The 27,926-nt window shown below is 43.9% G+C and overlaps 1 protein-coding gene across 1 annotated transcript in view; it reads left to right on the top strand.

Annotated features, from left to right (window-relative positions):
- Positions 1-27,926, top strand: part of ADAMTS6 (ADAM metallopeptidase with thrombospondin type 1 motif 6) — a 1,724,075-nt gene that overhangs the window by 1,615,670 nt on the left and 80,479 nt on the right. Inside the window, exon 19 of the mRNA XM_086963486.1 lies at positions 13,445-13,608. Coding sequence (XP_086819612.1) covers positions 13,445-13,608 — 164 coding nt within the window. The remainder of the gene's footprint in view (positions 1-13,444; positions 13,609-27,926) is intronic.

Raw genomic sequence — 27,926 nt, 5'->3', positions numbered from 1 at the left:
CAGAAAACGTTTACTACTATCTAGGGATGAACATGTCTAATAATTTAAGATGAACGTACCTTATTAAGGGCCAGACTACTAAAGCACCAGCAATACAGTTTGACCTCCAGACATTTTTCAGCTCTGTCAGTAGTAGACATATTCCTTCTTTATTACAGGTTTATGTAGCTAATCTTGTTAACTTGCGGCACTAAAATGATATGCCATTATTGAATGAAAATTATCGAAAAGCTGTCTAAATATGGGGTTGTCTCCTTCGATTGGGATCATTCATTAGAATTGGATTTAACAAGCATTAGTTCTAGAGCATGTAGTCAGATTTTACTTATACCTATCGGCTATTCTCCAGCTCAGGAAATAGTTTTTCACAATTTACAATATGATTCTGTTATTCTACTAAGAAATTGAATCTCTTGAGGGATGAGATTTTGCATATAACTCAATCAAATATTTTTCTTTAAATTTGAAGAAATTGATGAATTTAAAAAGCTATTAAAGCAATCTAGATCCCTGCAGGCAGATTTCAAGTTTACTTCCAGATGGGGTTTAATTCTGTTTTATTTAAGAGAAAAATCTAGGTCTGCGAGAATTTTTATGAAATTCAAATTTGGGTTGCTTCCTTTAGGAGTTAAATCGTTCATAAAAAATGGAGTAGAACACAGTCACTCGAGTTGTTAATTTTGTCATACAATGGTGCAAGATACAATGCGTTTATTGTTTTATTGTCCATGTCTGGGGAGCGAATGTAATAAACATATTAACTCAAAACTGGTAAAACATGTTTGGGAAACATATGAGGATGCTGTAATCCTTATGATGACTCCATTGCTAAATGTTTGTTGAACAGTTTGAAAAAAATTGTAATTAAGAACGACAAGTGATTAACTGAAATTGTTTTACAAAGACACATATACCTTTTTTAAATATTGAAAGTTGATTGATAAGTGGTCTTGTACTGAGATGTTATATGTTTGAAGATACATTTGCACTATTTAGAATTGTGATTTACCAATTATTGGTATGTGTTTTTTGCTGAAATTTTATATTTTGGACCTCACTTTTGTCCTTTTCAAACGTGTTATACAACAATGATTTATTTGGTGAATTATTGTATGATGGTATAGTAGTGTTTCTGTGGATTCACTCCTAAATTACATACATTTGGTATGGCTGGTGGGTGCTGAAGAGGTGCTGTGTGCCCTTGATCTAGATTTGTGGATGCTACGACCCATCTCCCAAATTGCGCAGACAATGTCAACCGACAAAAAGGGAAAGAGGGCGTCAGTTGTATTCTTTCTGACGTCTCATCACTATACAAAATACCTTTGAGGCGTTTGGACCCAGTCCACGGTCCGACAATTGTGGCTGACGTTCACTGAGGCCCTACACCCACATCAACCTTCATCACTATTCTTTTCCAAGTTGGAGGCCGTAGACACATAACATATATATATATATCGAGCACTCTGGGCAGACCGTCAGATAGGGTAACTCTAACTGGAAGAAACATGGCATCAGGAATGTGATGAGCCCCTGACATCTGAGGGTTGGGCCAAAATACACAAGGCAGTGCAGAAAGTCTCATTAAATCCTCGGTCTAAACGTAGTGATGGCTCTTTTATGTGTCTCCATTTGTCACTTCCGGGGTAGAACGATGTCGGCAAGGAGCTGCACAATGCCATCTACCCCTCGTGGAAGTAATACTGTTAAAATGTTCTGGATCCAGTCTTGCGCATGTGGATATGCTAAAGGTGAGGAATCTGCAATTAGATAGAGTATACACCAAAAAGAAAGTTACTGAAGGTAGGTAACTTGTTCTTTGACAAGTTTGTTTCATCCTTTGGCTTAAATGTGATGAAAACATGGTATTACATTTGGTCATTTCACCTCAGCGGCCACACAATGGTCCAGTAGTTTAAGTAAGTCATTCTGGTGAGCATTGCAGAGATAGCATTCTTAAAATTAGAAAGACATACACATTTGTATATACACAATCAAAATGATTTTCAAAGCCCCAAATTCAGTGCCTCAGTCTTCTACATGATAGATTTTTTGGGGGCTTCCTGCACAGTGTCTGATTCAGGGACAGTAGTGCAAGGACAGTGCTGTGTGTGACGTAAATAGTAGGTTTCATTTGGACTGTGTGCATGCTCCTATTGTTCACCACAGGTGGCAGTGCTGGTGAGGTGAAGATTTTCTGACCTGGTCTAATGGGGTTGGGATAACTAACAAGTATCTCTGAGCAACTGGATGATATTCAAGGGTTAGGGCCTGGCTCCCAGTGTGCCTGGTGTGGAAGAGGAATTGACCTCTTAGTTAGATGATAGTTATTTAACCAGAAGAGGGGCTCTACAATCATAGATGAGCTGTCAGAGGAACTCTAGGGAGGTGGAGGCTCAGTATCCTGTGGTATGTATACCTTTGGAATATTATTGTTGTGAGGTTCCCCCAAGATTCGATTGGCCGGATCACTGACAGAATATTCGCAACAAAAATATTGTTTGGATAGAATATCGTATCAAAAATCTAAAGGACCAAAATATCTACAAGGTAAGGGCAAATAGGTAAGTATAGATTTACTAGTCTTAACTCTATTTCTATGTACCTTGAAATATACATATATATTGTCAAGATATATATATAAATGGAGTTATATATAGTAAAACTTCGCTTACCTATAGAAACTTACCTTCACAATATTTTTGTCCTCTATTCTGTCTAACCACAGATTGGTCTGTTATCTAGAGCTGGTCAGATAGGTACAAAATCCACCCTGAGATGTTGGTGGGTGTACACCTTGGGATGTCCCGTCCCTGGTTCCCATTCCAGACTACAGAATTGCCAAAGACCAGGCAGATGACACAGTGTTAAGGATCACTACAAGAGAGCTGTAAGTGGGACAAACATTTACACCACCATTACAACCACCAATCCTTTATGTGAGTTGGATGCTGAGAAGACCCCAACATCAGCCAACAACCTGGCTGCATGTTGTTCTCAGTTCTGCTGGTTACTCAGGCCAGAGTTTAGATGTTGTAGAGTTAAGAATGAGAGGTATCTCATTTCCCCTCAGTTTCCTAGCAGAGGAACAAAAGGCCTGCACATCTTCTTCAATGAGACTTTCCTAATTTTCCCTAATTGGTGATTGTCCGTGGTAAGAAAGATGCCACTAGAACAAGGATATAGATAGTCAAGGGAGCTCAGTTAGAGAAATAAACCCCATGGAGGCAAATGAAACACGCCTCCTATTTTATGTCCCTCAACAGTCTCCTTATTACTGCTGAGAGACTAGTGAAAGTACAAGAAATGGAAACTATATAAATTTAAAAAATCAATCTAAACCTTTGGGGATGATATTGCCTTGTCACTAGATCTTCCAACTTTGGAACCTTGTGACCCAAGTTTGAATGCAGCCTCAACACGTGTTTCAAAGTTATGTGATTCTAGGTAAATGACTTATTCTCCCTGTGCCTAAAATGTGTTGAATGTATTTGTGTAATCCCCACTTGATATGCATGATCTTGTAGATCGCCTCAAATACCCCATGCAATGCACAGCACTTCATGACTTCCTAGCAAGGTTTTTGCTGTATAAATACAATACCTACATAAATCCACTGCTTATTTTGAGCAGTTGGTTGCTGGTACGACTCACCAGCACTTATTTCTGGGGACTGGCACTTATTTTTCCTCATCAGACATGAACCCAGAGCAAATGAGAGAAAAATACACAAGAAGAAAAAATGAGGAAAAGAAAGAAAATAGTGCCAAAGAAAGAAAGCATGTGTGAAAAAGAAGATGAAAGAGCAAGACAAAGATACAGAGAGCATGAAGAACAATCAAGACGACGAAACGTTGATATTCAGCACCCCTGAAATTCAATAGCTCCGGCTGTAGGCATCTGGGATGAACTTTGGGCCCCAGTACTTTTTTTTTTACAGATTAAGCACACTGTACATCTGCTCATATAAAACCATGAGACCATGAGGAGCAAATTCCGTGTTCGGGCACCCAAGAGAAAGTCTGGGATCACAGGTGCAAACCCTAATTGGCATCCATGTGTCCTGCAAATTAAAAGTGTTCAATATGTTGTATCAAACAGACAATGCTTGCGATTTAAAAGGAGCTTGTTTCTAGTTCAAACATTATTTTGAAGCTTACATGTTTGCGAACTTTGTTCATGAGCTTTCCAGTAAAATATTCTTCAGTTACTGTTGTAAAGTTTCTAAATAGTCATTGCACCTGGTATAAGTGCTGCATCGTAGGAACATCATCGATAGTTGTAAATGTTAGAATAATTCCCTGATGCATGATCTGTAACAGTTCATATCAAATGTAGATGTATATATAAATAAAGAGGGTGAAAAGTCTAACATGGCCAAGATTTTCCAAGTGTTAGACCGCCTGCTATACCAAACAAAAAATCGATCTGAAAACTACCTTGCAGCACCTATGATTTAAACTGTTGCCAAACATGTCTAACCACTGGGGAAAAGTGCATCCTAATAGGTTTACATCACAAATGTTAAAAGAAGCCAGCTGAACCTTTTAGGCTCTGGGGCTTCCACTACCCATGATGACTTGTACTGACGTATTTACCATCTGGCAAGCCAAGTAAAGTATTTTTGCATTTTCTGCAGGTTTTTTTATGTCAGAATACCATCTCAATTTGTGAGTGCCTAACCTGTGGAAGGCAAAATGCTGTCAAAGACCCACACCAGGTATGCGTGGTGTGCTTACCATTCTCTCATTTCATGAAGAAATTAGATTTTTGCAAAATGTCTAAAAGGACCAAAACAGACAGAGTGGAAATAAGACTTTATGGAGGATTTGAAGATGAACGAGAGGAAAAGGCCAACAAGCTCTCCAGGGAGGGAATGCTCAGTTACCACTGTGACAGTGCCTGAACACCAAAGGGCTCTCACAGCTGAAGATCCAGGAAGAAAAGTGTGTGAACAGTTGGAAAAAAAAGACACTGTCATATAAATTCCTGTTGACCTTGTTTCCGGTTGTAATTGAAAACTTTGATGTCTGCGGAAGCCACAGCCTGACATGTTCTTATTTATTTATTTATTTTATTTACGTAATTTTTATAGCGCAACAAATACCCTGGGGTGTCTCGGCGCTGTGGAGCTACTGGGGTCAGTCATCCTATTACTGGTTAAATAACCACGTTTTTAGGAGCCTGCGGAAGCTCATCAGGTTCGGGGCAGATTTGATGGACTGTGGCAAAAGATTCCAAAGTTTTGGGGTGGCCACCAAGAAACGTCTATCTCCCCAGGTGGCGGTTCTTGTACGTGGCACAGTGAGGAGGTTGGTATTGGCCGATCTTAATTGCCGTCTAGGAGTATATGGCTGAAAGGCTTCCGTCAGGAACCTGGGTCCTATGTCGTGTACTGCCTTATATGCAATACAGAGGGCCTTGAATTTGATGCGGCTCTCAACTCTCAGCCAGTGGAGTTGACGAATGCCAAGAGTGGTAGAATTGCGGCGAGGAATGCTCAGGAGAATCCTGGCTGCCGCATTCTGAATGGATTGCAGCTTTGTTATGACACGCTTCTGGGTATGGAGAAGGAGAGCGTTTCCGTAATCCATTTTGGAGAAGACTAAGGTAGAAACCAAAGTCTTCCCAGCTGAGGGAGGGAGATAAGGCAGCAGCTTCTTAATCTTTTTCAGAATAAAGAATGAAGACGACACAACCTTGTTTGTATGAAGGTCAAAGACCAACTTGCTGTCAAAAATGACTCCCAGGTTTCTGGCTTTTTCCACTGGGACAGGTGGATGGCCGAGCTTTTCCGGCCACCAGTTAGGCGACCATTCTGGAGAGAGTTTTCCAAAGGTCATAACCTCGGTCTTGTCCGAGTTGAGTCTAAGACAATTAGAGGCCATCCAGGTACTGACCTCAAGCATAGCTTTCTGAAAGTTGGCTGCCGCTGTGCAGCCGTCCTTGTGGATGCCCAGGACCAGCTGGGTATCATCTGCATAAGATGTTAGCCGTATTCCATATTCCTTTATTAACCTCGCTAAGTCCGCTACATAAATGTTGAATAGCATGAGACTTAGCGAGGAACCTTGTGGAACTCCACAAGGAAGTGCAGAGATGGGTGAGTAGAAATCTCCCAGCCTTACAGTCTGGGTACGGTCTGCCAGGAAAGATGAAATGAGATCCTTGGCCGGACCGCTTATGCCCAGAGCTGTGACACGGTCGACTAGGGTGGCATGGTCGACCGTGTCAAAGGCCGCTGACAAATCCAAAAGGATGAGGACAGCCGCCCCCCCCTGATCCATGATCGCCCTGATCTCGTCAGAGGCCTTAATCAGGGCGGTCTCTGTCCCATGCCCTTTCCTGAAGCCAAACTGCGTTTCGTCGAGAAGTTGGTGGGTCTCAACGAACTCTGAAAGCTGTCTGTTCATCATGGATTCGCATACTTTGGCGGCGAAGGGTAGACACGCAATGGGTCTATAGCTGACGACGGCTGTGGGGTCTAGGGAGGGTTTTTTCAGAAGGGGTTTTATAACAGCCGTCTTCCATATGCTAGGGAATTGGCCTGTCTGAAATGCAGTGTTGCAGATCGGCATAAGGGGGCGTGAGATCACCTCTGTGAGTTTTTGCATCACAGAAGGAGGGCAAGGGTCCAAAGGGGAACCAGATTTAGTAGATGAGATGAGAGTGATAACGTCATCAAGTGAGGCAGGTGAGAAACATAAAAAAGAGTCGTCATTATGATGAGAAAGTTCCTCTTTCACACTACCACCTCTGTGTTCAGTTTTGGTATCCCCTTCAAATGAAGCATATATATCTGCCACCTTTGTGGTGAAGAAGGTGGATAAATTGTTACAAAAGGTCTGTGAGGGTTCTACCCCAGGGCCAGAGGGGGGGTGGACAGGGTCGTAACAACTGAGAACAGCTCTCTGGCAGAGTTGGCAGCGGTTTCAATTTGTGCCGAGAAGAAGACCGTTTTTCGGGCCACAATTGCCTTTTTGTAGGTCATAAGGGCATCTTTATAAATTTGTCTGGCTATAGGGCAATAAGCTTTCCTCCAGCGCCTCTCTAGATTCCTACAATGTTGGCGATGAAGTCTTAAATCTTCATTATACCAGGCAGCCGAAGGCGATGCTCTGTTAGGTCTCGAGAGTTTCTCCGGGGCCACTAGATCGGCGACACTTCGGATCCAATCTTGGAAGTCTGTAGCTGATAATGCTAAAGAATTTCCTCCTTGAGGATGGGAGGAGGCAAGGATCTTCACCACTGGATCAATTTTGAAATAGCACCATCGCCACCAATAGAGTAATTCTTCAACATGAAAACTCCAGATGGATGGCACTATCTGTTTTGCCCCTGATCCACTTAATGGTGCCATAAAATTTACCAGTGATGCTAACACATCCCTGCACAGGTACATACCACCCAAATCAAGGTTGAAGTTTTCAAGCATACCAACAGTAACACATCAAACATCACTGCCAGTGATAATTGAGGTCCTTCAACTAAGCATTTCCATAATCCTTCTACTATTGGTGCTGGGCGTTTTAGAACTGATGGAAGATAAATTCCCCATGGTGGCCACTGTGAAGCAGCAACTTCTTGTCTGCTGAAAACGTATGAGACTCCTAATCAGGAACCCAGATTCCTTGAAAGCAGATCCCAAAACGGCCTCTATAAAAGTCGTGACCTTAAGAAAAAGGTATGTATCTTCTCCTGAAACCTATGCACCACCTGACAGAGGGAGCAAAACGATGGCTGTGGCTAGTAAAAAGCAAAAAAATGCTTGGAACAGTAGCACAGCACTGAAGATGATTCGTGCCACAGTCCTCGTAGGCCATTATGGCCATGAGACCTTGGGTGGTCTCAAGTCCTTTGCTGATGACCTACCAAGAGAATGTAAGCAGGACTTAGGGGCAATGGTACACAAAGGCTCTCATATATCAAACCATGTTATCAGTGTGGCTCTAGATTGGATGGAGTTGGCAGCGTCAGGTTACTGCCATGGTATAACCTTGCACTTTCTTCTGGGTTGTGCACACTATCCTCAAAGCTGATGTGCAGCTCAAAATAGTATATACTCAATATACTCAACCTCAACATTGTTTGACCATCACAATGAAGAAGAAATGGTGAGGATGAAGAACCAAACCAAGACCTTTAAGGTGGTGGGTCGTGAGGAGACCTCAAACTGCCAGGAAAGCTTGGCATAGAACAAGTCCCTGCCCCACCCAAAGATAGGTTCAGGCTCAGAAAAAAGGCCAAACAGGGTATGGAGGCCAGTCTTAGACATCTGCATGGCCAACAAGATCATCAACATGGAAATATTTGTATTCTAGCTCTCCATCAATTTTCTCCCATCTCAGGCAAGGGAATTGGATATGTGCTGTAGATATACAAGACACCTTCTTCCACATTTCAACAGCAAAGAGACACAGGAAGTGCCTGATATTTGTTTTTAGAAAAATCACAATACCAATATGCAGTGCACACTAGTTTGGACTAAAATCCTTCCTGTCGGCATATTCAAAATGTGTAACAGTAGTAGCAGTTCCCCTTCAATGTCAAGGAATATGCATCTATCCTTACCTGGATGACTGGCTGATAAAGGCTTGCAGCTCTCAATAAGTAGAAGAGAACTTTCAAACAAAAGAAATCTGTGACATTCTCTGTTCAAGTTCTTCTTCTCGGTGGACAACCTTAAACATAGTAGAAGGAAAAATGGATAGAGTGTCATCAATCTAGTAGAAATGTCAGCTCATTTTAAGGATCCCCTATCCTACAACTCACCAATTCTCCTTACTGCCTTCCTTGGCTTCCGGACTTGCTTCCATGGCTTCCTGACATTTAATTATCTCAAATGCAAGGCTGCAAATGTGGGCTTTCCTGCAATGTTTGAAGATGAATGGTCTTAAAAAAAGAACAGTTGGGGCAACATACTTTATACCTCGATAACAGTGGAAAAGTCTCTTTCCTGGTGGAGTAAGAGAGCCAATCTGCTACAAGGTGTCAGTTTTCAGCAGGAACCTCCAACCCAAACGTTTGTGATACCTGTGTCATTCTTAGGATCGATAGCTATCTTGGAGCTCTTTCTGTCTAAGGTCATTGGTCAAGGAGGGAAAGTACTTATAACATCAATAACTTAGAGCTCAGAGCAGTCCACCTTACTCTCCAGGCCTTCCTACCATCTCTGAAGATGAACCACATACTTATTTAGACATACAACACAACAACCATGTACTACAAACCTCCATTATCAGTGGAGATGAAAATTATCGAGTTGTGGGTCTTCTCCAGGAGCGTTTCAATAAAAGCAGGTTACTTCAAAGGAATCCTAAACAAACAAGCAGATTTCCTAAGGAGATTTTAAAAAGAAAACTACAAATGGGTTTTAAACTAAGTAGTTCTTCAACCTATCTTTGAAGAAAAAGGCTATCCAACAATACATTTCTTCAAAACACATAAAAAGAAAATGAAAATAGTTCTCATCCATAATACTGGATCCAGGATGAATCACTATGGTTTTCCTCCAATTCCTTCAATACCAGCAGGGATCCTGAAGCTACCCAAGAGATTATCATGCAAACAGAACGTTCTCAATAAATTGCAGTGTCAGATCCTCCTGAACCTAGCATTTTTAAATTTGTCAGTGTGGCTCTTAGATCAGGCAATATGTTCATTTGAATCTTCCCCAGTCATGCATTGAGATTATAGGGGAGGCTATACATCCTTCCACCACAACTCCATACTTTTCCAAATAGAAGAGATTTTGTTTATAGTGTCACCAAAAGTGTACAATTCTATAACCTGCTATGAGGAAGTCATAGTGACATACTTATTAGATCTGATTCAAACAAATTTACAGTTCTCTTCCATGATGTGCAGACAGAATATCGAGTTTAAAATATCGAGTTGCACAAATGTCGAGTCAGAAATATAGTGGTTCAGAAATATTGATAGCAAGAATATCGTGGTCAAGAATATCGACCTAAGGTTAGTGTTAAATATCTTTTGCAAAAATATAGTTGTTAAAAATATCCAATTTTTAATTAGTGTTATGTATTTTAGTATGTTTTAAATGAATCTGATGTATGTTGTTTGTATAAGATTTTTTTGTATTTTTAATATATGTGTTAAATTTCTAGTAGTTAATATTTTCTTTTTTTTAAATTTTGCGTTTTTAGTTCTGTATCCGTTTTTGGGTTTATGGGGGAATAGGGTGGGGAGTAATTTAATTATATTAAATTAATGGATTAATGTTCATTTATTATTATGTGTTTACTTGAGGTGTTATAGTGTTAAACTTGTAAAGTAATGCATTATTAATTAATTAATAATTTGTTGTTAATGATAATTATTTAATTAGTAATCAATTATGGTAATTGTGTAATTAATTATAGTTGTAGGTTTTGGTGTTTATAGGTGTAAAGGGTGGGAAGTAATTTATTTTTGATTGATGAATTATTAGTTGGCTGTTAATTAATTGTAGGGGTACAGAGTGTTAAGTAGTTTAATTATTTTTTATTAATAATTATTTGTAAATTTATATTAATTTAATTTGAAATGTATTATGGCAAATGTGTAGTTAATTTTAGGTGTGTGTTGTGGTGATTATAGGTGTAAAGGGTGGGAAGTAATTTATTTTTAATTAATGAATTAATAACTGGTTAACTAATTTGAATTAATTAATTGGTAATTATGATAATTGTGTAATTAATCTTAGGTGTATGTGTTGGTGTTGATAGGTGTAAAGGGTGGGAAGTAATGTATTTTAATTGATGAATTAATAGTTGGTTGTTAATTAATTATATGTAATTAATTGGTAATTCATTATGGTAATTGTGTAATTAATTTTAGATGTGTGTGTTGAGGGTTTATAGGGGTAAAGGGTGTTAAATAGTTTATTGATTGTTTATTAATAATATTTTGTTAATTGAAATGTATTATGGCAATTGTGTAATTAATTTTTGGTGTGTGTTGTGTTTATAGGGGTAATGGATGAGAAGTAATTTGTGTTTAATTAATTAATATATAGTTATTAATTGATGTTAATTATTTGATATTTATTTTAGGTAATTGTTTATTTTTGTGTGTTGTTTTTACTTTTAAAAGGGTATAGGCTGGGTATTAAATACATTTTAATTACTTTATATTTAGTTGTTAATAGTAAAAGTCGTTGACTTAAAAATAAGTTTTAATTGTGTTTTATTATCTAATAGTTTAATTTTGGTGTGTGTTATGGACATTATAGTGTTAACCACATGGCTGCTAGGCGTTTTCCCGTCCTGCGCTGAAGAACCAATATAACCATTATTCATGACGAGCTGGCCTTGTCACGAGCGCATGGCAGGTAAGCGCCATGACGAGCCCAGCTCGTCATTAGCTTCGAAGGGGTTAAAGTGTGTGTAGTTAATCTAAAGTTTATTAGTTTTTTATTATATTTTTGAATTGATTATTAGCCACCTTGAAACCAGCACCTGCACTCTGCTGTGAAATCTACCCCCTCAAGTGCTGCCAGCCTAGCCCTGGACCCTTGAAAGTCGGGCTTGAAGATGCCTGGCCAGCACAGCTGTGGTCCTTTGAGCAGAACTGACGAAGCACAACACATCTCCTTGCAGCCGGAACTGCCGGTGCATGATGCATCCCAACGCCAGACCGTGCATCGCAGCCTTCAGCTTTCGCAGAACAGTACTTTGCATTGCAGTACCACAGTTTCCTTAGAGCTGCCACTGCACGATGCATCCATCACGAGGGATCTCGCTACGCTCTGCAAACTAGTATTTAAGGGAGTTGGTCTAACTTGATCCCTGAATCTGGGGTGTGCTCAATCTTGGTTTGTCTGAACGTGTGACTTTGTCCTTCTTCGGCACAGCCAGATAGCCACAGTTTGCGCTTTGTGCTTTTAGGCACTATTTTCACTCAACTCATTAAAATTGCACATCCTCAGTTTTGGTCTCAAATAATTTTTTGAACTCTGTTTCTCTAAATTAGTGTGGGATTTTTTGGAGTCGTGTTTTTACTTTATTACTGTTTGAAGTGCTGCATAAATACTTCACACATTGCCTCTAAGTTAAGCTTGACTACTTTGTGCCAAGCTGCCACAGGGTTGTGAACAGGTTCATTTGAGGCTTGCTTGTGTTTCACCCTGACAGAAATTTTGGTTGCTGCTTGAGTAGGGTTCCCTCCCCCGCAACAAGTAACCCAAATTTAGTACACATTTCAATAGGCTAATAAACCCCCGAAAGGAAAGTCCAGAGCTTATTCCACTAGAGGTAAAGTGGTTACCACAGTTTGGCTGTGTAACATTCCTCTAGCAAATATATGCAAATTTGACACTTGGAAATCAACCCATACTTTTACAAAATACTATTACCTTCATTCTGGAAAAAAGCTCACTCTAGTTTGATCAAGTTACGCTGATGATTGTTTTTAGTGCAATTCTTGAGAAGTAGACGTTTCATTCCTTATGCAAAAGTGTAATGCTTCTTTATTGTAACATTTATGACTATCAATGAAGAGGCTACAATGCCGAATTAATGCTTGCTTACTTGTAGTCCTGATTCTGCATTGTAGGAATCACCATTGAAGTAATAAATTACCCATCATCATCCTCAACTTTATATCTTGGCAATGCTGTATAAAAACATCTTAAATTTCCTTGTCCGTTCTATTTGCTTCAAAAGGAACTGATTGTCTGACGCAACGTCCATTGCAAGCCATCAGTGGGAATCCCCTGCCCACTGGATCTTTAAAAGGTCAGAGTTAATATTTTCTGTTAAAGTAAGACTATCAGGTTGCACTTTTCCTGTTTACTTAGAAATGTTAGGCAGCAACTAAAATTGTAGGTGCTGCAATATGTTTTAGATGGATTTTTGCTGTTGATATCACAGTCTAAGACTCTGATACTCTTGCCTTCTATAGCCTTTGGAGGTTGCTTTCTTTGTTCATATATACATATATATTTAATGAGAAGTGTTGCAGGGTCCACCCACACAGTGGGTAATTATAATGTTTATGACTTCAATGACAATTCCTAAAATGTAGAACCAGGTCTACAAGTAAGTACCCATTTCTTAGTGGTTAATTACTTTCTGGACAGAAACCTCAAATGTCTGGTTCTTGTCAATGGTCGTCTGTCCTGAGCACTCTCAGCGTAAGTGATTGCTTGCTCCAGATGTGAGTAATGATCGACAACCCCTATGAGTTCTTGGCTACTTTTCATATCACAAACATCATTTGAGACTGCCAAAGATAGTGGAAATTCACCTTCAATGATCCAGGATGCCAATTTATGCAAGTCGCCCTGAATGGAACGCAACATTCCCATTGATTAGGGCCTGATATATCAATGGATGATTCAGATACTTTAAATGTTCTGTTGTGGCTACTTTTTGGACTAATTGGTCATTCTACTTTTGCATTTCAACATCCTATGTTTTTAAAATGTATGTATTTCTTTCAGCTTTGAAATCTGAAGGCGATGACTACTATATTAATGGAGCTTGGACGATTGACTGGCCTAGAAAGTTTGATGTTGCTGGAACAGCTTTTCACTACAAAAGGCCCACGGATGAACCAGAATCATTGGAGGCTTTAGGCCCAACTGCAGAAGTTCTCATTGTTATGGTAAAGTTGTATTTTTTGTCTAATGTATAGGAATGACTCTAAATGTGAAAAGAGGTCTAATATTCATTCATTCATCCATTCATTGATCACATGACAAGACTGCCAAAGGTGGGATCATATCTGATATAATTCTACCACATTTAGTATTACTCCCATTGAATAATTAAGTCTTCTTAGCTAATAAACAAACATTGGAAAAAATGATTATCCCCAAAGTGGAATTTCTGGTACTGTGCTGTATTTAGTTATCTAAGATAAACCTTTGGCACAGGTACTTACAGCTTGGCTTTGGCACTGCACCTGTTCTGTTGAGATTGTAGTTAGCAGTTAGGGATCAGACTTGCTGGGCCTACCTTGTTTTTAGTATTTGTAGACTGCTTTGTTTCCAAATGTTTTTTAAAACTCATACTCTGCCGTTAAAATATTATCATTGAAACATGGTTTTTGGATTCAGCCAACTAGTGTTATTTTTCCTGTACTCTAAGCCTAGTTAGCATGCCTGCTAAAACGACCATTGGGAAAGGTAATAGGTCTCGCTGCTGGGGCCTATTAGCTTTTCCAATGGTAACAGCATTGATTTTGCAGTGCAGCATTGCCAAAGTAAACAAAATAAAAAAGGTGCTATGATGCAGCAGTTGCGTCATTTTGTAGGCGTATGCACCATATATGCACACACCTACAAAGTGATACAAGCATTTTCTTTTATTTGTCAAGTTGTATCGGTAAATTAAAATTACAAAAAATAACACAAGTGCTTTGTTTGTTAAGCGCAGGGGAAATGGGAGCAACACAAAGGGTGAGGGTGGAGGGAGCAAGATGGATGTCTTAGATGGATGGGGAGCAGCGTGGAGGGATGGGATGGGAAAAGCAACACGCAAAGGGCAAAGAAGGACACAGGTGGAGGGAAGCACCATGGAGGGTGGGTTCAGGGCACAGAAGCAACAGACGAAAGATCAATGTGGACGGGGCAGGGGAGAAGTATGCAGGTTAGAAAGCGGCCTGGTAGGCTCGACCTAAAGCTGCAGGAGAAACTGTGAACTGTGAACTTGTAACCTCCTGCTCTCTCTTCTTCTCTCATCTCTCACATACACACAAGCAGACACGCCTGCTCCATCTCATCCCCCACACACAGGCATCCAAACACACGTACACTCTCCACAATGGATTCTATTTCTAGATCGAAGGTCCGTTTCAATGGCCTAACTTGCAACTGTTATTTCTTAATGAAGAGAAGAAAATACCTTGTTTTTGTTTGTGACTTATTCTTAAATCTTTTACATCTACTCCTTCTTGCTGCTATTCTTATGGCATTCATCAGTGCTTTTTAACCCTAGCACCGCATTTTGTAATACCTTCCTCACTTACTCTTTCAACTTTCACTCGTGAGCTGTCCCCGTTCCTCCGCGGCTGGTGCTGTTTGAACGGAGGGACCTGCTTATCACAACCTGAAGTAGAGTATAGCCACCCTTCCTGGTTCGTGGGTAAGCTCTCTAGCTGCCGATTCTTCCTTCTCCTCCAACAGCCCCAGCTTATTAAGGGCAGGGAAAGGTGTGGATGCGTGCAGTTGTAGGCCGGAGGCGTCCCAAAAGCAAGCCCGTCTGTGCCCGTCCGCGCCTGACTGCCGCCATCCTCCAGGACCCCTGTCTGTTTCTTTATCTTGCATGTAATTTTAGTAAGTTGTTAACTTACCCAACATTATGGCTTGTTATCGATATTCAAGTGCAGACCTTAAGCTATTAAACAATCAACACACTGCCAAACCTTTACACTGTCCCGAGGCACCTTCTGTTTTAGAAACTATTCCTAACCTGTCAGTAAAAGCAGTCAATGCGAGTCCACCTCATACTTTATACCATTGTCGACAAGCACTGGAGGTGGAACACTGTTGAGCAGAAGAAAGAATTAATGGGGCTCTATTTTAATGCGTGATCAATCCCCAAACATGCACTTGAGATATGGAGTCTGCTAGACTCAGTGTAACAAGACATGTGTTTAAAAAGTGAAACCTGGCTTCATGAGTCAGCCCTTCCTGTTGTGGCAACTGACTTCCCCTTGAATATCAACTAATTAGACTTGATGGAAACATCAAAAGAGGTTGTGGCCTAGCAATAGCCTTTAGGGCAAGATCTAAGATCAATGCTTTTGAAATCGTTACCTCAGATTGGATTGAACTATTTCTTTTTAGAATTGAAAAACAGAACAGGGGAACCTGGAGAGGTGCCCTGGTCTACAGACCTCCTGGTCCTAATAACTAATTTTATAACTGTTTGACTGAGATCATTGCCCCACGCGTACTAGCCGATAACTTCCTTCTCATTGGAGATTTTAATTTCCATGCTGAACTCTCTTCTGACACAGATATCAGTCAATTGATCACCAACCTAAACACACTAGGGCTAGTACAGAAGGTAAACTGGATCCACTCATTTGGCTGACCACACCCTTGATCTCCTATTCACAAATGAAGCCAACACCATGGTGAAACCTCCTATCCCTCTGAGATGGTTCGACCATAGCCTATTAAAATGCTATTTACAAACAGCTACCACCTTTGAAGATCCAAGTATTGAACAGAAATGGATCAGACCCAGGAGAAAAGTCACCCTGGCAGCCTTTTCCCCCAATTTTTGTCATCCTCTCCTGACAGGCACAGAGAATATTGACCATTTACTGTACGTCTTTGTGAAGGCATTTACACAGGACCTTGACATTATTGCACCCCTGTCTAAAGTCAAACACAAGTCTAAAGCGTCATTTTGGTTCACTGAATCTCTAAAAACTGACAAACTAACTAGCAGGAAAGCGGAACGTAAATGAAGAACAACTAAAAGCACTGAGGACAGACTAGCCTACAAATATATCTACAGTCATTATTTAGATAATATCAAGATAGCCCAAAAAAAGTATATCATTAACAGAATTGACAAGGCTGCAAATTCACACAAGGAATGACATAAAATACTAAAAGAATTTACCAACCCTTCTTCCTGCCAAATAGACAGTCCATCTACAGAAAATCTGGGTAGATATGTTGTCTACCTTCTTGGATGAAAACATTGACATAATTCATAACACTTTCCCTAAACATAACACCGTAGAGCAAAGTAACAAGCCTGACTGCATTCAGACACCCACCACAGTAATTCTAGAAGAGTTTACTGAACTTATATTTATATTTATATTTATATTTACTCATTTGTAGAGCGCATGGTTACAGCAATGGTGTGTCCCCGCGCTGAGGCAAGGACAGAGAAGAGGTTATGGGAGGTGGGTACTTTTTACATTTTATCCTCCGCGTTGGAGAATAGCCAGGTCTTTAGCTGTTTACGGAACGTTTTCTCATTGGGTTCCATCCTTAAAGTTCTTGGCAGGGAATTCCAATTTTTCGCCGCCAGGAACCTGAAGGAGCGTACTCCTGTGCGGGCTTAGAAGATTCTGGGGATTTTTACCAGTGCCTGGTCAGTGGACCTAAGGGTACGTCCAGGAAAGTATTTTGTCAGCAAAGGTTGCAGGTATTTAAGACCTTTGCGTGCTAGTTTGAGGTGGCAGTAGCACATTGCCTTGAACTTGGCTCTTTTTTCCACTGGAAGCCAATGGAGAGTCTCCAGGGCCTTACTAGTGTTCGTCTTCCTCGGGAGGCTGAGCACCAGAAGTGCAGCAGCATTCTGCACGCGTTGTAGTTTGGCTAAGCCTGTTTTTGAGGCCCCAAGGTAGAGAACATTTCCATAGTCCAGTTGTGAAGTAACAACAGCATGGACTATGGTTTTTCTTGTTTGAGCTGGAAGTAGGTCTATGACTTTCCTATGGGGTTTTATGATGCCATTGCATTTCCCGGTTACCTTCTGTATCTGGTTATCGAAGGATAGTTTGTGGTCCAGCCACATGCCTAGTTTCTTTACCACCTGCTTGGGGCGGGGGACTTGTCCTAGTACTTCCGGCCACACGCAGAGGACCAAATGGTAGGAGCCTTTCCTACCACTAGTACCTCCGTTTTATCCCCATTTAATCGGAGGCAGTGGTTTGACATCCAGTCAGCTACTTCCCTAAGACAGTTACCAAAGCAGGCGGCCGCCTGACTTTTGGTTTGGGATAGCTTAACAATAAGTTGCGTGTCATCCGCGTAGGATATTATCGCCACTTCATGCTTCTCCACACATTCCGCCAGTGGGCCCACATACAGATTGAAAAGTGTGGGGCTCAGGATAGATCCCTGGGTGACTCTCTGGGGCAGAGGGTAGCTATTGGACAGAAATGAAGCGAGCCATTTAAGGTCTGTCTTCCTAATGCCGCCAGATTCCAGTCTCTGAAGTAACAAAGGGTGTGAGACGTTGTGAAACGCCGCACTGAGATCTAATAGGATCAGTGCGGCTGTTTGACCGTCGTCTACGTGCTGCCTCAGAGCCTCCGTTACCATTAGCAGTGCCGACTCAGTCGAGTGCGCCGTTCTGAATCCTGACTGTGAAGGATGTAATAGGTTATTGGTGTTTATGTGCTCCACTATTTCTTTATTAATAATTTTCTCTGCGATTTTTGCCATCAAAGGGAGTAGTGAGGTTGTCCAGCCTAGCGTAGTCAAGGGTGGGTTTTTTCTTCAGCGGCCTCACAATTGCTTGCTTCCATTTTTTTGGGACTACACCCATTTTGAAGTAGTGCGTAATGAGTTCTTTAATATAGGGTTGGATGATTTCCAGCCCTTCTCCGGTCGTGCTGGGTCTCTTGGTGAGCCCGATTTTATTCCTTTTATTATGGCACTTAATTCTGTGCTTTCTGGTATCTTAAAGCTCTCTAAAGGGGAAATGACCAGTGCTTACTCAGGAACATGTTAGATCAGCCCTCCTCAGGTCCAAATCTAGTTCCCATGTTGATCCCATCCCATCCCATATTCTGTCAACCCTTTCCCCTGCTCTCCGCAATGGTCTTACCAACCTTTTTAACATGTCCTTAAATCTAGCAACAGTTCCAATTAAATGTAAGGCAGCTAGGGTCAAAACAATCCTTAAAAAATGGTTGGCAGATCCCAAAGAGCCTAGTAACTATCGGCCAATTTCCTTACTTTGCAAAAGAACTTGAGTCCCTGGTCAATGAACAATTAACAACCTATTAGAAAGCCATCAACTGTTAGATCCTTCTCAGTCAGGTTTTAGAACTGGCTATAGCACCGAAACATCCTTGGTAGAGGTAGTCAGCAACATAAGACTTGCCCAGGACATGGGGTAGTCTGCAATGCTGGTCCTAAAAGATCTGTCGGCAGCCTTTGACACCATCTCCCACAGAACTTTAGAACAATGGTTGCGGGGGATGGGAGTCAGAGGAAAGGCCCTTAACTGGCTGAGAATCTACCTAAAAGATCAAACCACTGCTGTACAAATAGGCAGAATAGTTTCCTGTAGTCGGATGGTAGGTAAGGGAGTCCCCCAGGAATCAATACTTAGTCCATTGCTTTTCACCCTCTATGTGGCACCTTTGCCAAAGCTAATTAGATCTTGTGGGTTTGATGTAGTGTCATTTGCAGATGACACTCAGTTGTTAATCACTCTCAGACCCAACCCAGCGGATACCAGAATCAGATTTAAAAGCTGCATTACACACATAAACACATGGATGCAAACAAACCATCTTGATCTCAACACCAGTAAGACCAATGTAATACTATTTAGAAAAGCACATAAACTCTGGTCCAATGACTGGTGGCCTGAGAGCCTTGGCCCGTCCATCTCCTAAGCCCATGGTATGTAACCTTGGAGTAAAAATAGACGACAAATTGTCCATGACAGATCAAGTAAATCATGCCCTGTGCACCTGCTATGGGATAAAGCGTACCCTCCGTAAAATCTTCTGATGGGCCCCAGTGGAATCAAGGAACCCACTCATTCAGGGTCTAATAATCAGTCGTCTGGATTATGGAAATGCACTTATGGCCTCTATCAATGAAGGGCTTTATACCAGACTCCAGGTGTTGCAGAACACCGCTGCTAGACTGGTGCTGAATCTTCCATTGTGGTCTCCGTCTGACCCCAGTTGAAAAGCTCTACACTGGCTCCCTGTCAGGAAACATGTTCATTTCAAAATCATCTGCCTGGTACATAAGATCATGCATGGAAATGGGCCATGTTACCTGGCCAAGAAACTTAACTGGCACACACCAAATAGGAATCTTAGGTCTGCAACAAAATATATACTCACCCCTCTCAGGATCTGTACCACCAGAAATGGTGGCAAATCCTTTTCCCATTTAGCTCCCCTCTTCTGGTATGAGCTCCCAATGCAACTCCGGATGATCACTGAACACAAACCGTTCAGAAAGAAGCTTAAAACCTGGCTCTTCTGAACGTTTTCGCTTCTCCTTATGTCGTGAACTTTTACCTTCAATTAAATCCGCTACAGCGCTTTGAGACCCCTCCGGGTGATATTGCGCTCAATTAAACCTTATAACATAAAATTCACATACACAAACACATGCACGTGCCACTTCGTTTCATGACCTGTTTTTTCACTGCTCCTTCTAACAAAAAAATATTTTCTCTGGCTTGGGACGAGTAAGGATGCAAATTTTCTATTTAGAATGAAAGCAGATGGTAGAAGTTATTTCAAAATATTTAAAGAACTAATAGAGAACACCATTTTAACAAAATTGTCCTTTGCTCTTGGTACCTACTTGAAGTGCCACATCAAGTACGTTTCTGATTTAACCGCATCGCTGCGGCGGCTTTTCCCGCTGTGCGCGGCAAATTCGAAATTACCGCGTTACGTGACGAGCTGGCCTTGTCATCCGCGCAGGACAGGTAAGCGCGATGACGAGCCCAGCTCGTCAATAGCCTCGAAGGGGTTAAATACCTCCAATTGGATGTATTGTCACACATCCATGTAGTTCTGTGTACTGACTTTATGGCAATAGTTCTGCATAAGCATGGTCTGATTAATGCATGTTTCACATTAATTACAAACAATTTGGATTCCCTTGCTGCAGATTTGAGAAATATATCAAACCAAATGTTTTACATCAGCATCTTATACTGACCCTAAATATACCCTTATACAATATTGTGCACTGTCCATGGTCTGGCTTGAGAAGAGTGTAAATGTGTTGCTTTACTTGCCATGGCTTGTCTGCATTAAATCAGCCATTGGTCTGTGCCTTTGACTGTGTTCCTCATTTTGGCTACTAAGTGCCTTTCCTCCCCACAATTTTTAAACAGGCCTTTGGTTGATGTTGTCTTAACATCTAACAATTTTTTATTGTCGCCATGACTATCAGCCTTTTTCTTGCTAACTGGACACAGATGATTCAAATGTTCTCTATAGTATGGTTCTTAAACTCGTTTAGCAGTATTCTGGAAAGGTTTCTGACCCCAGTGGCTTAGAAATCAGCAAATGAACATAGCCATAAGTTGACCTTTTAAATCTCTTCCCGACTGGGCATGTCTCCTGCTGTCTTTTGATTCTGATCATCGAAAATGCCAATAAGCATTTTTCTTTTTTAGTGTTTTCACCTCTTATGTTTTCTCCCTTCTGAGCCCTCCTTCCACCTGTTTCTTCTACACCCACCTCTCTATACTCCTTTCACACAACTCTGTATCTTCTCCCCTGCTCATTCTCTGTACATCTTCCTACCTCTCTCTCCATATCCTCGTCTCTTTTCGCAATTTAGTTCAATTCTGATGTATAATAATGATTAATTGGCATGACATATTGGTTTAAAGTGCTATCAAAGCTTTTTAGCTTCATAGGTAATGCAGTATGGACTTTAGAGTCTCTTATTGTGTAAAACGCTGGTGAGTTTTTTTTTTTTAGGTCGAGCCTAGATAACGCATGCACTGTCTCTCGACATGCTGTATTCATTCGGGGCTTACAGCCCACTTCCGGCTTCTGATTGGCTTTTGTCAGTGTCCTTTAAAAAACATTGCTTTTAATTTGGGTAATGGTTTCTGCTTGTGCCACCTTTATTCTCAATTGTTGACTGCGACGGATCGCCCCCAGGACTTGTGATCTTCCACTTGTGCTATTGTATGTCCCGTCATTTCATTTTTTTTCTTTTCTATATTGACACAGAGCCCTTCCCACTTAGCGCGGCACCTGATTCCTGGCCGCCACTCTTCAGTGTATTCAAGCACTTCCCTCAAGTGTTTGTTGTGGCACATGTGTGCTTCACGCAATGTTTTTCCAGTTTGCACACACTTACGGTTTTCTTCTTCCTCCACCTATTAGACACACATCCGCTATCGGCTCAATAGATTTTCTCTGATTGCAGCTGTCAATGGTGGCCACTGTTCAACAGCCAGTCACGTTTCTGGTGGTCAGCAGCTCAAAGGGCTTGATGGACGATTTGCGACGAGGCTTGTGCCTTTTGCTTGTGTATACTCTTTTTATTGATGAAGCCCTTATTGATTTGAAAGTTTCATGAAGCGCGGCACTGTGAAGCGGGTGACGTGTTGATGAAAGAAAGGCGCTAGCCCTCTATGCTTCATCTTTCAGCCTGGTGGCCTTGCCTTTCTTTTATCAGCTTTGTGCCTTCTTTTTGTTTTAGACAGTTAAGAGGTAAAAGTGATAGGTGCGTGGGGTCTCTTTATATTAGTGGTTACTCTTACTGGAAGCTTTCCAGGGAAGTTTTGAATTAATTCGCAATAAACTTTGTGGGATGTGCGCCTGCACTGCTTAACACCTTCGATGCTCATGACGAGCTCAGCTCGTCATGAGGTACACCTCTCGTGTGCTCATGACGAGCTCAGCTCGTCATGAATAATGGGAATCAAAAACTTTCAGCACTGAAGGAGAATTCCAATAGCAACAATGGTGTTAACGAGGTGCCTTATTTCCCTTTTTATTCCTACCACCCCCATTAGTATTTGGGAAACAAAACTGTGCTGCTGTACCCAGTCTTTATCGCTTACTCACAGAACACATGCAGCGTCATCTGGCTTTCTGGCTGTTGCTACAGGCAGGTACAAAAGGGGGTGGTGATGGACGGAGCATCTGAACCAATCAAACACTCACACCCAGTCAACAGATCTGGGTTTAATCCATCACCATTCTTTTTTTTTTTTTTTTTTTTTTTATAAAATTTTTATTTTGAGTTACAGAGAAAAACAAACATGGGGCTGCGGAAGCGCAGCACAGTACCCCACACAGGCGCCAAATCAAAAGCCACATATCAATAGAGTCCCAAGAGAACATAAGCATACCCACTCCGAGGGCGAAGAACCATGGCGCTAATGTGGAAGCACAAAAAGTCCCGGGAAGCCTGTCAATTGGACCAGTGCAATGCAGATAGACAGTACAGTAACTGGTCGGTCCTCGAATTTGCATATCTGGGTAGTCAGGCCATGCATCCGAATATTAACGCCTCCACAGCCCGAAAATCAACATGTTAAACTCCCCTCCCCTCCCCTCCCCTTCCCCCCCCAGGTGGTGACGCCATTCATACCTACATTCATACCGCAACCATACTAAACTTGAAAGAGATGTAGTGACCGTAAGGATGTAGGGCATACAGCCGAAGGTAACCCCTTAGAGAGGAAAGTTACCAATGGACCCCATTGGTGCTTGAAGTTCTTGAATTGGCCAAGGAAGATGTCCGCCACTCTTTCCAAGCCGAGCAGCCTCCAGAGTCGCGCGTGCCACAAAGAGATCGCCGGTGCCTCCTTCTGTTTCCAGGCAGCGGCCAACGTGAGCTTAGCTGCCCCGAGGCAGAGCCACAAGATCTTTTTATCTGCCCTGGTCTGGTATTCAAGTCCAGGTTCCCGCAGCCCCAACAGGACATATGCCATGGAATCCTCAATGGGGTAAGTAAGGATGTCTCTGATGTGTGAGAGAATCTCCTCCCAATACGGCCGTATCACCGGGCAGTCCCACCAGATGTGGCGGAAGTCCCCTAGGAACCCGCAGCCCCTCCAGCACCTATCAGAGGTGGTCGGGTAAATGCGGTGTAGCCTGGTCGGGCACATATACCACTGCACGACTGTCTTGAGATGAGCCTCCCTCAGATGCAGTGAATGGTTAAAGGTCGCCAAGTCCCGCCAAAGCGCCGACCACTCCACATCCGACACCTCCCTCCCCAACATCTCCTCCCATTGCCCCATGTAGCGAGGTCGAGGAGCTATAGACGATTTGAGCAGAAGCTGATACAGGAAGGAGATGGCCCCCTTCATGGCAGACGTCCGGAGTATGAAGGCCTCAAAAGGCGTCGGCGGTCGCGTAGCCGCCTCTACCACCCCAGGCGACGTGGCCCAGTGAAGCAGCTGAACATGCCGAAAGTGCTCGGATCGGGGGACTCCATAGTCCCTCATACAATTAGCAAAGGTGAGAGTGTCCTGGCCATGAAACAAATGAGTCAAGGCCCTGCAACCCCCCTCCCGCCACACGTCAAATGGCCCCTCCCGCAGCGCCGGTGGAAAGGCCGGGTTGAAGTGCAAGGGTGTGAAGGGCGAGGGGAATGTGGTCCAGCGGTCGTCCGCGGCGAGCGTGTCCCAAACCTTCAGTGTCGTACTCGTAGGAGTACTAATATACGCGTTGAGGGGGCGGTCCTTTTTTGGTTTCCAGGCCAGGTCCCAGATCGACCTGCCTGCCACGCTCCGTTCCATATGCAGCCAATGCTTCTCGGATGTTTGCTGCGACCACTCCACCAACACTCTGAGCTGAGCTGCTTTGTAATAAAGCTGCAAGTCAGGGAGGCCAACCCCACCCTTGGACCTCGGCCGACGCAAGACCGAAAAAGAGAGACGCGCCTGGCCCCCCTGCCACACGAAACGCAGCATCTGAGTTTTGAGCCGCCGAAAAAAATCGCTATCTAAGGGGATAGGCAGTGCCTGGAACAGATATAAGTATTTGGGGAGAAGAACCATCTTTATGGCATGGATTCTGCCCAGCCAGGACAAAAATTTAGGTTTCCACCTATCCAATTCCGCCCGGGATTTCGCCAGTAGGGGTGGGAAGTTAGCCGAGAACAGTCCACCCACTGTCGGAGTCAGATGGACCCCCAAGTAGATGATCGATCCGGTGGCCCAAGCCAGCGGTGTCAATGGCCGCACACGCGCCGCCTCGGTCTGCGAGAGAGTAAGGTTCAGGATATACGACTTGCTGTAGTTGACCTTGAAGCCGGCCACCTCCTCATATTCCAGGAGGACCTCCCTAACACATGGCAGTGAGCGCTCCGGGTCTGCTATAGAGAACAAAATATCGTCCGCGAAGAGCGAGATCTTATGTTGCTCCCCCGTGAATGGCAGACCTCGGATCCCCTCGTGTTCCCGCACCGCCACCGCCAGGGGTTCGATGCTTAGCGCGAACAGGAGGGGGGACAGAGGGCACCCCTGTCTAGTGCCGCGTGAGTGCGGAAAGAACGCCGATAAGTGGCCATTCACCGCGACCCTTGATCGGGGGCAGCAGAAATTAGCCCTCACCATGTTAATGAAGGTCGCCGAGAAGCCAAAGGCCGTCATCGTATTGAACAAGAAGCCCCAATCCACTCTATCGAAGGCCTTCTCGGCGTCCAGCCCCACAAGGACCGCGGGAATATGAAATCTGTCGGCCTTTTCGATGAGGTGCACCACCCTTCGCGTATTGTCGTGAGTCTGGCGCCCTTTGATGAACCCGGATTGATCCGGGTGTATGATTGCCGGCATTAGGTCCTGTAACCGACGCGCCAGGATCGCCGAGTAAAGTTTGGCATCTATATTAAGAAGCGCTATCGGGCGGAAGGAAGCACACTGGGTGGGGTCCTTCCCTGGTTTAGGCAGAACTGTGATCACCGCTTCTGCCAAAGAGCCAGCAGAAGAGCCGGATACGGCCATATCGTTAAAGAGGGTCACCAAAAAGTCACAAAGGTCGGAAGCGTACGATTTATAAAAAGTGGCGGTATAGCCGTCCGGCCCAGGAGCCTTGTGAAGTTTCAAATTCTTAATGGCATCGAGTACTTCCTCCCTGGTAATTGGGGCTCCTAACAGCTCATTCCATTCCTTTGATATCTGTGGAAGGGGCAGTCGTTCCAGATACTCCCTTTGGGCTTCCGCCTCTAACCCGTCCCCCGCGTAGAGGTCCGAGTAAAAGCGGCCAAGAATGGCCGCTTTCGTTTCATCCCGGTGTTGCAACTCTCCCGCCGCGTCGCAGATCCCGCCGATATATTCGCGCTCTCTCTTATCGCGCAGTTGGCGGGCCAGGTGTCTTCCCACCTTGTTCCCACAGGCGTAGGATTGGCGACCCAACCTCAACAGGGTGAATTCAGCCCTGTTATTGTAATGTGCTCTCAATTTCCCCCGTATCGCCGTCAGTGGCCGAAGGGTCACCCTCGATGGGTTGAGTTTATGCGCCTGCTCGAGGGAGGTCAGCTCAGCCTCCAGGTCTTCCCTTTCCTTGCGTCGCGACCGATTGAGTTGCGCATTGAGGCCCAAGCACGTGCCTCTGATGGACGCCTTAAAGGCGTCCCAGGTATTGGGTACTGAGGTATCCGACGCTGGGTTGAGTTCAAAGAACTCCCTGATAGCTACCCGTAACGCCCTGTTAGAGGTATCGTCCCGGACCACCGAAGCCGGGAAGTACCATTTCCGCTGCCCGACGCTGGTCGAAGACCAACGCAAAGTAAGCACCAGCAAGCTGTGGTCAGAAACTGAAAGAGGCAAAATGGCAGAGTCAAGGACATCTCCTCTAAGAGCCTGGCTGAGAAATATATAGTCCAGTCGTGAGTATGAGTGGTGTACATGAGAAAAAAATGTGTAGTCCCGTGAGGCAGGATGGAAGAAGCGCCACCCATCCACCATCCCCATCTCCCCCACCATCTGTTGTGACACGGTAGAGAACACACCAGTACCTGTCCTGTGAGTGCCGGAGCAATCCATCGACCCATCCCATACTAGATTAAAGTCACCCATGAGAAACAAGTGCCCATCAACAAAATCACCCACCCTTTGCAGCAAGCCCTGCAGGAACTTGTTCTGACCGGCATTGGGAAGATACGCCACAACAAAAGTACACATCCTCCCCTGCACCAGCCCCTTCACCATCAGCCAACGACCATCCTTGTCAGTGCGTATCTCTACAGGTTGAAAGTGCAGCGCAGCGCGGAAGAGGAGAGCAACCCCTCGATGCTTCGTGGATGCAGATGATCTGTATATTAGAGGATAAGCCTTATGCTTAAGGCGCAGCTCATCCCTGCGCGCTAGGTGAGTCTCCTGGAGCCCCACAACATCTAATTGGTGATCAGTTATGTACTTCCACACCTTCTGCCGCTTTTGTGGTGAGTTCAACCCCTTAACGTTCCAAGTCCCTACGCTAACAGGCATAATAAAGCATAAAACTGGAACCAGCTATGGACACCTCGTCAGGTCCCCCTCCCTCGTCGGAAGGCCCCTCGACCACAAGCAACTCAGAAAGGAATCCCCAGACACCTCCCCCAGCTCCGCAAGCCCAGATGTAAGGCAACTGCAAGCCCATCACACGCCACCCCCACCACAGGGATACCACCCCTTCCATTACACAAGCACACATCACCCACCACAACTCATCCGCGTCACCACCACCGGTACTCCCTTCCCACACAACTCCCAACCCCAAGTCCCACCCCTCCCAACGTCCCTCCCCATCCCCATTCTCCCCCCCACCCTCCCCAAAAACAAGCCCACTAGGAACAAGAAACAACAAAATGCAGTGCAAGGCACTGAACCTGAATCTCGCAGTCTTCAGTTCCAGCAGGGCAAGGTTCGGGAGTCCCCCACTGGACTGGAATCGGGGCAGGGGCGTCAACATGGTGACCCCCAGGTCCAAGGTCCGGGGTGTCTTCTCCAAAAGTACCAGTATACCCCGGGGACCTCAGGCCAAGAGCCCCTCCGACGCCTCGCCATGATGTCGGGGTCATGCTGCTCCAGAGCCCAACTGGGAGTCCGTCATGGTGGCAGAGGCCACCGAAGCCACAGCGGCCCCTCTTTCCTGCTCTCTAGTCGCTGGGTCCGGTCGTTGTCGCTCTGGGGACGGGCCCACCCTGTGCCAGGAAGAAGAACGCCGCCTCCGCCGGAATGGTGAGCTACGAGCCTCCCGAGACGGTTCCTCCTCCTCGATGCCCAGGAGATCCCTCGCCTCCCGCAGGGAATTGATCTGCCGTAGCCTGTTCTCCCAGCGAAAGATAATACGGAAAGGGTGACCCCAGGAGTAGGTTATCCCGCGCTCCCGGAGGAAGGTGGTGACAGGCCGGAAGTCCCTCCGTTTCTGCAAGGTCGTCGCCGCCAGGTCCTGGTAAAGCTGGGGGTGATGCCCCCTAAATTGCAAGGAGGTGATGGTTCTAGCTTTCCTCAAAATCCTTTCCTTGACCTGAAAGTCGTGCACACAGACGAGGATAT

The sequence above is a fragment of the Lissotriton vulgaris genome, chromosome 3_1 (assembly GCF_964263255.1).
Source record: "Lissotriton vulgaris chromosome 3_1, aLisVul1.2, whole genome shotgun sequence".
Taxonomy (NCBI): Eukaryota; Metazoa; Chordata; class Amphibia; order Caudata; family Salamandridae; genus Lissotriton; species Lissotriton vulgaris.
The sequence above is the reverse complement of the archived record's forward strand: the minus strand, read 5'-3'. Positions and strand labels throughout refer to the sequence as shown.